The sequence below is a fragment of the Ostreococcus tauri genome, assembly GCF_000214015.3.
Source record: "Ostreococcus tauri WGS project CAID00000000 data, contig chromosome 19, whole genome shotgun sequence".
Taxonomy (NCBI): Eukaryota; Viridiplantae; Chlorophyta; class Mamiellophyceae; order Mamiellales; family Bathycoccaceae; genus Ostreococcus; species Ostreococcus tauri.
Window position 1 is genome coordinate 1 of NC_014444.2, and position 11,133 is coordinate 11,133.

Sequence of the window (11,133 nt, forward strand, 5' to 3'; positions counted from 1 at the left end):
CGAGCCAAAGTACACGTCGGCGACGTGCCACGCGTCGTACGACGCGTTGACGCTCGCGAAAGCCGAGCCGTCCGACGCGCTGAGACCAATCTTATTCGCCGCGCCCATCTGAGACGTCCCAAAACCATAGCTCCCAGTCGAGCCTGTCGCGTGGGTGAAGATCACACCTAGCTCTGCGTACGCCAAGACGCGATAGACGATGAAAACCTCGGGTTCCGAGCCTCCGTCGGCGGTAAACTGCAGGTACTGCCCATTCGCGGTGAAGTTGATGGCGTTCAATCCAGCCTGGACGTGTCGCGCGTACGTCGGTGACCCGACGACTTGTACGTCCGTCGCTTTGCCCGTCGCGTCCGCGAATGAGGTCACGACGTCGCCCGACGTTTCCACCGTTTCGGAAAAGTCGAAACGATGCGCCAGACTGGATGGGTACGCCGTCGCCGCGCACGAGCTCGGCGGACCGTCGTCCGCGTCGTCACACGTAAATCGCGCGTTGTGCGCCGTCGCGCCCTTGAACATGTCGGTGAGATTTGCCCCGCTCGCGATGCGCCAACTCGTGAGGTTACGACTAAACGTCGTCGCGCCGTTGAACATGTTGGACATGTCGCGGACGTTATCGACGACCCAGGAGGAGATGTCGCGATTGAACGCCTTGGCGTTTCGGAACATGTCGTCCATGCGAATCGCGCGCGAGGTGTCCCATTTGCCCAAGTCTTCGTTGAAGAACTCGCGATCGGCGAACAAATCGTGCATGTTGAGCAAGCCCGTGGTGTTCCACGACGAGATTGGAAGTCCCGCCTCGCCGCACTTGTTCAGACATTGACAAGATCCGTCGAACGCCTCTTCGAAGCACGCGTCCACGGCTTGCTCCAGGGCGACGGAGGAGGAGAACGGCGTGACGTAACACGCCGACGGCGGGCCGTCCTGGTCGTCTGGGCACTTGAAACTCTGCACGAAACGCGTATTGTAAAACATCCCATATGTGCTCACGTCGGAGGATACGTCCCAGGATCGAATGTCACGGTTAAACGCAGAAGCGAGTCAGAACATGTAGTCCATCGAAGACGCGCCTCGGACGTCCCAACTCGTGACGTCACCGTTGAACTGGCGAGCAAAATAAAACATCTTGTTGGAGCATCACGACGAATGTGTACGTGCTTCCGTAGTCACTATTAGAAGAGCCGCTGTCGTGGTCTTCTTGGTGTGCTCCAACAATTATTGTTCCGTCGGACACGCACACGGAGGAGCCAAAGTTATTCGCCAGGATCAGACGCCACAAGCTTGTTCGTTTATGACCAGTCGCGCCTTTGTTTGAACACGTACGCGCTGCCGGCGTCCCATGGAGCGCTGTTGTCATCTTTGTCATCATAACGTGCCTCAATGACAATCGACTCGCCGTGATTTCTTTTCGTACACGACCCATCTTCGTTCGGCGTCGGCGTCGAGACGTGATGATGTTCGGGGCCGCTCAACCGAGCATGCACGCGGAGACGTTAGTAAATAATATGTGACGATAGATGTGCGCAGCCACTGCTCACAACAGAAAAGTTGCTCAAAGACCTAAGTTTATAACAACGTTGGGTTTAGGTATTTGATAGTTCTATTCTTGATGATTTTGATTTCAGACTCGGATACACGTGAGCATCGTTGAAGAACCGTCGTAGTAACTGATAGGAAACCATACATCCTGCCATCCCTCCGCACATGTGCACACCTCGTGTGCCAGATGGCCAGAACGAGAGCTATATTGAAATGAGCCCGACTCACAGCCCCACGCATCCGGGTTTTTTGCAACGACGGGCCAAATACTCAACCTTGAACAACCGTAGGTTTGTCTATTTTCAAAATCGGCGGGGCCACATTGGTCGGTTGCACTTACGCCTGCGATTGCCCCCCGTGGAAGATTCTGGGGATCAGTAGCCGGGGCGATACGCGTTCCGGTATTATTTTGGAAGAATTCAACCTCCGATATCCTAGGAGTCTTACGTGTGTCCGACCCATGGCTGTTCACGATATACAACCGATAGTAGCGATACCTGATTGCAAAAGTAGGAATATCAAAAATCTGCCATCTGCCTGTCAAAGACAGTTGGAACTCTTTGGCAGTGACCCATGGCCCAGTGTGTCCAGCGTTACTCACTTCAAGCTTCATATCTTTCGGTAGATAACTGGAAAACCAACTTGGAAACGAAGGTAGTTTGATGGCAAGTGCGACTATCGTTATTGCAGCTTGCAAGTCAAATTCTACATACTCATCTGCACGTCCACCGGATACCCAAGCCGTTGAAATGTCGCCGTCGACAATTTTTGAAAACGCATTGGTGCCGTCATTGACAGAGTCCCCAACGGCTTGAGTATTGTTGACTTTTGACATCTCCAACTTCTCTAAACGCGATAGACTTTCTGGAATCTCGCAAAATGATCCACTGAAGCCATTTATACATCGACACGTATACTGCGTTCCGTTATACGTTAACAAACCATCGTTAAAACATGAAGGAAAAGCGGAAACGGGTGGTTCTTGGCTGCATTCAACCTGGCCATCGGACGTCCCGACGCACCACTTGTCTTGGGTCACGGTTCCAACTTGTGGATCGGTTTCAGCAGACAGAAGACTCGCTATTTCGGTTTTTATCGTCGTGATTTCGTCCTCGGCGCTTTGCACTCGGCTTTTCAAAGCATCCAACCGTGTCTTCAAATCCGAGTCCGTGGTATTCAAGGCGTCAATGCGTCCAGTCAATGTAATGTCCGTCTTCTTCAACTCGGCGTCCGTGGCGTTGAGATCATCCAACCGACTCTTCAATCCATCATCCGTGGCGTTCAACACGTCCAATCGATTCGCCAACCCTTCGTCCACGCTCTTCATCGTCGCGTCCGTGTCGTTCAAAGACGCGATTAACGCCGAGACGTGCGCGTCCACGCGCTGCGACTCGTTCCTCGACGACTCCAACGAGTCGAGTCGAATCGACAGACCCGCGTCCGCGCCCTTGAGCTCGTACTGCGTCGCGTTCAGAGTGTCGACGCGCGACCCGAGGGTGGCGTCCGTGACGACGAGTTGCTTATCGGTGAGGTTGAGTTCGTGAATGTACACGTCGACCAAGGCGTCGATTCGGCTCGATAACCCTTCGTCCACGCCCTTGAGCGCGGCGTCGGTGGCGTTCAGGGACGCTACGTGCACAATCAGCTCGGCGTCTTTGGTTTTCAACTCTGCGTCCGTGGCGTTGAGCGCGTCGATGCGTCCACATAATGTAATGTCCGTCTTCTTCAACTCGGCGTCCGTGGCGTTGAGATCATCGATGCGTCCACTTAACGCGGTGTCTGTCTTCTTCAACTCTGCGTCCGTGGCGTTGAGATCGTCAATGCGTCCACTCAATGTAATGTCTGTCTTCTTCAATCCGGCGTCCGTGGCGTTGAGATCATCCAACCGACTCTTCAATCCATCATCCGTGGCGTTCAACACGTCCAATCGATTCGCCAACCCTTCGTCCACGCTCTTCATCGTCGCGTCCGTGTCGTTCAAAGACGCGATTAACGCCGAGACGTGCGCGTCCACGCGCTGCGACTCGTTCCTCGACGACTCCAACGAGTCGAGTCGAATCGACAGACCCGCGTCCGCGCCCTTGAGCTCGTACTGCGTCGCGTTCAGAGTGTCGACGCGCGACCCGAGGGTGGCGTCCGTGACGACGAGTTGCTTATCGGTGAGGTTGAGTTCGTGAATGTACACGTTGACCAAGGCGTCGATTCGGCTCGATAACCCTTCGTCCACGCCCTTGAGCGCGGCGTCGGTGGCGTTCAGGGACGCTACGTGCACACTCAGCTCGGCGTCTTTGGTTTTCAACTCTGCGTCCGTGGCGTTGAGCGCGTCGATGCGTCCACATAATGTAATGTCCGTCTTCTTCAACTCGGCGTCCGTGGCGTTGAGATCATCGATGCGTCCACTCAATGTAATGTCCGTCTTCTTCAACTCGGCGTCCGTGGCGTTGAGATCATCCAACCGACTCTTCAATCCATCATCCGTGGCGTTCAACACGTCCAATCGATTCGCCAACCCTTCGTCCACGCTCTTCATCGTCGCGTCCGTGTCGTTCAAAGACGCGATTAACGCCGAGACGTGCGCGTCCACGCGCTGCGACTCGTTCCTCGACGACTCCAACGAGTCGAGTCGAATCGACAGACCCGCGTCCGCGCCCTTGAGCTCGTACTGCGTCGCGTTCAGAGTGTCGACGCGCGACCCGAGGGTGGCGTCCGTGACGACGAGTTGCTTATCGGTGAGGTTGAGTTCGTGAATGTACACGTCGACCAAGGCGTCGATTCGGCTCGATAACCCTTCGTCCACGCCCTTGAGCGTGGCGTCGGTGGCGTTCAGGGACGCTACGTGCACACTCAGCTCGGCGTCTTTGGTTTTCAACTCGGCGTCCGTGGCGTTGAGCGCGTCGATGCGTCCACTCAATGTAATGTCTGTCTTCTTCAACTCGGCGTCCGTGGCGTTGAGATCATCGATGCGTCCACTTAACGCGGTGTCTGTCTTCTTCAACTCTGCGTCCGTGGCGTTGAGATCGTCAATGCGTCCACTCAATGTAATGTCTGTCTTCTTCAATCCATCGTCCGTGGCGTTGAGATTGTCGATGCGTCCACTTAACGCGGTGTCTTTGACCGCCAACCCGTCGACGCGCTGCGAGATCCCGACGTCGCCGTCGTAGCAGTACACGTCGCCGTCCACGCGAACCTTTTGAGACTTTAGGACGATTTCAGAGCCCGCGCCCGAGCTCTCGAGATGGACGTCGCCGTCGTCGTTCGACACCGTGACGCGACGAACCGTCGAGTCCTTCGTCACCGGCTGCGATTGGAACACACGCGCGTCGATTCAAAGTCAGTCGACGCGTCGAGTCCGCGGTGCGCGCGAGCGGAAAGTCGCGAAAGACCTAGAATGCGAAAGACCTAGAATGAGATCTCGTCGCGTTTGAATTTTAACCTAGCACGCACCCATCGAACGGCTTGCGCACGCGCCGCGACGGCGAAGAGCAGCGCGAGCGCCGACGTCGTGGACAGCACTCTTCGCCATCGCGTCGACGACCCCGCGGCCCGCGATGACGTTCGAACCCGACGTCGAGGACGAGAACGATCGGCGTCGGCGTCGGCGCGCGGGGGCGCCTCGCGCGTCACCGCCGCGACGCGAGACATCGCGACGCGCGTGATCGACATCAGTGGTGCGCGCGCGACGATCGCAACCTTCGAGCGACGCGTCGATCGCGTCGACGTCGACGCGGCGCGCACAATTGTGACGATCGGATCGAGACCGAGATCGGGGGAATGTGCCAGGTGGCACGCCGCCCGGCGCGGTCGCTGTTTCGGACACGGGGCTATCCACCACAAACTACGGGGTAGGTATTCCTGGAGAGTGTACGGAGACAAAAGCGACGCGTATACGTCCTCTGTGTGTGTACTTAAACGTACGATTGATCGCCATCGCGCGCGCGTTTTCGCACGAGAGAATATTCCCATCTTCGAAGCGATCGATCGATGTGTCGTCCATCATCTACTATTGTACTGTTTGTCTACATACACGATTCTGTACACCGCGCGACCGACCGTTTATTATGGATAAGAAATTGCTCCGGGGTGCGTGCGTATGTGCATACAGTTAGGAAAACGCACCGCGGCGACGGAGGTCGATGTCTTCGCCGCCGAGCGCTCGCGCTCGACGCGACGCGAACGCCCACGCCGACGCGGGCGCCGGACGCATCGCGTTCGGTGTTTCCATTCGCGACTGGAATTTTCTTCATCCCCGAGCGCGCCCGCGAACGAATCGATCGATCGTTCGATCGACGATTCGTTCAAACGAACGGTCGAATGATTCGTGCGAACGACGCGCGCGCACACGCGGCGTGTTCATCCTACCGACGATCGGTTCAACCGTCGCGTTTTCGTACCCCACCGCCGTGCACGCGGACGTGCCGTCGTCGCCATCGCGCGTGCGCTTTGTGCACGCGCAAGCACGGCTCGCACGTCTTCTTGTCCTCCGGGAAGACATCGGCGCGCAGGGTCTTCTTACAGCTCGAACAGTATCGCGCCTGCGTGCGTGAAACCGGTTCCCCGTGTAACGCGCACGTGCGCGCGTCGACGCGCTCGAACGCGGTGTCGTCCCACGCGAAGGCTTCGAGCGACGCGTCGAACACCGAGTCGTCCACGGCGACGCCGACGTCGCTCACGCCGCGAAAAGGCACGGGATACGGTGCGCACACGACGCGGCGCGGTGGTGCGTCATCCCCGTTCGTTTCCTCTACGTCCGTGACGCGTCGTTGCTTCGACATCGCGCCCGCGCGTCGGGGAATGCGTGAACGGAGGAGACCGACGCGCGTCTGAAGTCGCGTCCGCGAAACTGAGCCAAAGACGTATTATATCACTCATTGGAGCATAACGATACATATTACATCTGAACACGACAAATTCCCGCGCGCGTCGAACGCGATGGGCTCGAAGAAGAGCGAACACAGCGTCGCGCACTTGATTCGATACCGCTCGGTGACGACGGCGTTGATGTCCGCGTCGGCGCGCGTGTACCCGGTGTCGTTCCCAGACCCCAGATGTGAGGTGCAACTCCTTGAGGCTATACTTCCACATCCGGCTCGTACACGTACGGCTGCGCGTCCTGGAACCACTACTCGCGCGTCGACGAATGTAGTAGCCGTTGGGGATCGTTTACGGAATTACGATTCATAACTCAAAACATACCCCCTCGATTCCCAAATGCGTAAAGCGTCTTGAAAGGGGGCCGCCGCATTCGTCGCCGCGTCGCCGCGTGCGTCGCCGCGTGCGTCGCCCTCGACGTCACCGAGCGGTGCTCGTTCGTTGGTGTCGTCGCGAAGATCGAAGCGATCGAGCGGGGACAGTCGCGCGACGGTCAAAGCCGAAGAATCATTGAGTTGATTTTCACGCGGCGAACGACGGGCGTACGCGCGCGACGACGCGTCGGATGAAACACACCGCGCGACGCGAATCGTCGTGAACGAATCGCGGTCCCGCCTCTCGTACGTGTGCGCGTCGATGCTCTGTGCACAAACGTCCCGGAAGAGTGCGCGTGCTTGACTCGCGTGAAATGAACGACGCGCCGTGCGCGCGGACGACGGTCGCGCGTTCGCGTCTTCATCTTCATCTAACTCGAGATCGGTTCGACGCGCGCGCGCGTCAATCCAAAGTACGCCTGATGTCCCATCCTGTCGTTAATACTAGTCGTTAGCACGAGGTGAAGCAATAGGGACGAATGATCCACGACGAACGCGAGGCTCGACGAGTGCGGTGAGCCCGTACGAAGCGCGGTTGGTACGGACGACTCGCGCTCACCGACTGCATCGGATGTGTACACCAACGTGTCGTCAACGTGCGCTGTGAAACGCGCATTAGAGGTCCAGTGACCAGTCGCGATGACGTCAATCGTGACGCGCACCCGTGCGTGCGTGTCGTGCGACGCGAAGACGTATGTCTTTTCCACGGACGCGCCCGCGTCGCGCGCGCCCACGCCTCCGAGCGTCCATACGTTTCCACACGACGCGCACGGGGTCGAACCCGATTGCGTACGCGTCGACGAACGAAGCACCGGTCGGGCACGCGCGTCGGGATGCGTTCCAAGGCTGCGAGTTCGCGCGGCGGGGGGATGACGCGAACGCGAACGCGCGCGGATGCCCCATCGACGAATATCGGCGTCGAGCGTCGACGCCACGATGCGCGCGATCGATGCGTGTGGGTTTTCACATCGTTTGTTAGCGCGCATGTCGTCGTCGTCGTGGGGTCGACAGAACGCGCGCGAATCTGTGACGATCGCGGCAACGCGGCCCGTCTCGACGCGTTTCGAGCGGCGTCACAGAGAGACCGCCCGTGTCGAAAGCCGCGCGCGCGATCGGGTCGTTTTCGTATGTCGTAGTATCGGTATTCAAAATCGTCTCGAGCACGCGTCGCTCGACCGTGCGCGCGCTGCGCCGAGGAATGAGAAGCGCCCGAGCGTTCGTCGTCGCCGACAAGACTTGACTGACTTCGATGTACGCATCATTGTGCAGGAATGTACGAGTACGTCCGTAATCCACGTCGCTTGGTCACGCATCATTTGTGTCACTCGCCGTAGTCTCAGGATGACGAGAGCGCGAACGCGTACGCCGCACCCGCGTCTGCCGTCGTGCTATTTCGATCCTTCGCGTACGCGCCGACGACGATCGTTCCGTCAGAGATACCGACGGCGGAGCCGAAGTAATCGTTCGATCCTGCGTCTGAGGCAGCCGAGAGCTTGTTCGTGCGCGTCCACGTGGTTCCGGAACGCGTGAACACGTACGCGCTGCCGCTGTTGGATTGACCGTTGTCGTCATCTTGGTGCGCCCCGATGACGATGGTGTCGCCTGAGATACTTACGGATTGGCCAAAGTAATCGCTCGAGCTAGGATCGGACGCCGTGAGCTTGGCCTGCTGCGTCCAGTTCCCGTCGGAGGCGCGCGTGAACACGTACGCGCTCCCATAGTTGTAATTTGTGTTTGTATCATGGTCATCATAATGTGCCCCGACGACAACGGTGTCGCCCGAAACGCTCACGGAGGAGCCAAAGTAGTCACTCTGATCAGCATCAGACGCCGTGAGCTTGGCCTGCTGCGTCCATGTCCCGTCGGAGGCGCGCGTGAACACGTATGCGCTGCCGCTGTTCGATAGACCATTGACGTTATCATGACTTGCCCCGACGACAACGGTGTCGCCCGAAACGCTCACGGAGGAGCCAAAGTAGTCACTCTGATCAGCATCAGACGCCGTGAGCTTGGCCTGCTGCGTCCATGTCCCGTCGGAGGCGCGCGTGAACACGTATGCGCTCCCATAGTTATAATCTGAGGTACTATTGTGGTCCTCATACTGTGCCCCGACGACAACCGTGTCGCCCGACACGCTCACGGAGGAGCCAAAGTAATCGCTCGAGCCAGGATCGGACGCCGTGAGCTTGGCCTGCTGCGTCCACGTCCCATCGGAGGCGCGCGTGAACACGTATGCACTACCATATTCGGTATACTGAGAGTTATCATTGTGGTCCTCGTTCGGGACACCGACGACAACCGTGTCGCCAGACACGCTCACGGAGGAGCCAAAGTAATCGCTCGAGCCAGGATCAGACGCCGTGAGCTTGGCCTGCTGCGTCCATGTCCCGTCGGAGGCGCGCGTGAACACGTACGCGCTCCCATAGTTATAATCAGAGGTACTATTGTGGTCCTCGTTCGGGACACCGACGACAACCGTGTCGCCCGACACGCTCACGGATTGGCCAAAATAATCGCTCGATCCGGGATCAGACGCCGTCATCTTCGCCTTTTGGACGTATCGCCATCGTCGATCGGGTGTGGGGACGTCCCACTTGGACATGAGCGCCGCGCGCACGCGCGCGCGGTCGGCGTCGGATAATTTGGCGTTGAAAACCAAAACCTCGCCGATGAGATTCGGGACGTGGTGACCGTCGAACGCGGCGCCGCCAATCATGACATTCGTCAACGTATTCGCCGTGTACTTGCCGCTCGTTTGGAAATCCACCGCACTCGTGCCGTTGTCGACGTCGACGAAACCGTCGCTCGAGCCAAAGTACACGTCGGCGACGTGCCACGCGTCGTACGACGCGTTGACGCTCGCGAAAGCCGAGCCGTCCGACGCGCTGAGACCAATCTTATTCGCCGCGCCCATCTGAGACGTCCCAAAACCATAGCTCCCAGTCGAGCCTGTCGCGTGGGTGAAGATCACACCTAGCTCTGCGTACGCCAAGACGCGATAGACGATGAAAACCTCGGGTTCCGAGCCTCCGTCGGCGGTAAACTGCAGGTACTGCCCATTCGCGGTGAAGTTGATGGCGTTCAATCCAGCCTGGACGTGTCGCGCGTACGTCGGTGACCCGACGACTTGTACGTCCGTCGCTTTGCCCGTCGCGTCCGCGAATGAGGTCACGACGTCGCCCGACGTTTCCACCGTTTCGGAAAAGTCGAAACGATGCGCCAGACTGGATGGGTACGCCGTCGCCGCGCACGAGCTCGGCGGACCGTCGTCCGCGTCGTCACACGTAAATCGCGCGTTGTGCGCCGTCGCGCCCTTGAACATGTCGGTGAGATTTGCCCCGCTCGCGATGCGCCAACTCGTGAGGTTACGACTAAACGTCGTCGCGCCGTTGAACATGTTGGACATGTCGCGGACGTTATCGACGACCCAGGAGGAGATGTCGCGATTGAACGCCTTGGCGTTTCGAAACATGTCGTCCATGCGAATCGCTCGCGAGGTGTCCCATTTGCTCAAGTCTTCGTTGAAGAACTCGCGATCGGCGAACAAATCGTGCATGTTGAGCAAGCCCGTGGTGTTCCACGACGAGATTGGCAGTCCCGCCTCGCCGCACTTGTCCAGACATTGACAAGATCCGTCGAACGCCTCTTCGAAGCACGCGTCCACGGCTTGCTCCAGGGCGACGGAGGAGGAGAACGGCGTGACGTAACACGCCGACGGCGGGCCGTCCCGGTCGTTCGGACACTTGAAACTCTGCACGAAACGCGTATCGCGAAACATCGCATACGTGTACACGTCGGAGGATACGTCCCAAGATCGAATGTCACGGTTAAACGCATACGCGTACGCGAACATTTCGGACATTGAAGACGAGCTGTAGCAATTGCCCCACTCATCGCATGTTCGCGTCGCCGTTCCCCGGACGTCCCAACTCGTGATATCACCGTTGAACTGGCGAGCGTAACGAAACATGTACGCGAAGTTCGTCACCGCGCTCACGTTCCAGTTGTTCAAGTCTTGGTTGAACGAGTACGCGCCGCGGAACATGTAAGACATGTCCTTCACGTTCGAAACGTCCCACGACCCGATCGGTTGATTGAATCTACTGTCCCAAGAATAATAATCGTAAAACATGTTAGACATGTCCGTCACGCTCGAAACGTCCCACGACCCGATCGCTCCATTGAAGGCCCTCGCGTTGTAAAACATTCCCGCCATGCTCGTCACCGCGGACGTGTTCCATCTCGAGAGATCTTGATTGAAACCCTCCTTGTCCTTGAAGAGTTCACGCATGTCCGTGACGTATGACGTGTCGAAATCCGATATGTTGCGTCCGTCGGTGACGTAGCCACACGG

General features: G+C 58.2%; 3 protein-coding genes across 3 annotated transcripts; all 3 read right to left on the minus strand.

Moving 5' to 3' along the window:
• Positions 1-91: 91 nt before the first annotated feature.
• OT_ostta19g00010 (Protein of unknown function DUF285) lies at positions 92-1,122 on the minus strand (the record flags this gene model as incomplete). The annotated part of the gene is made up of 3 exons (XM_022982347.1): positions 92-108; positions 144-982; positions 1,046-1,122. 3 exons carry the CDS (start codon positions 1,120-1,122, stop codon positions 92-94), a joined length of 933 nt encoding a protein of 310 aa, XP_022841228.1.
• A 496-nt stretch (positions 1,123-1,618) lies between these two features.
• Positions 1,619-5,059, minus strand: OT_ostta19g00020 (EGF-like, conserved site; the record flags this gene model as incomplete). The annotated part of the gene is made up of 2 exons (XM_022982351.1): positions 1,619-4,834; positions 4,997-5,059. 2 exons carry the CDS (start codon positions 5,057-5,059, stop codon positions 1,619-1,621), a joined length of 3,279 nt encoding a protein of 1,092 aa, XP_022841229.1.
• A 3,856-nt stretch (positions 5,060-8,915) lies between these two features.
• OT_ostta19g00030 (Bacterial surface protein 26-residue repeat) lies at positions 8,916-11,133 on the minus strand (the record flags this gene model as incomplete). The annotated part of the gene is made up of 2 exons (XM_022982360.1): positions 8,916-8,970; positions 9,151-11,133. Coding segments are annotated over 2 exons (2,038 nt in total), but the record flags the coding sequence as incomplete, so codon positions are not given.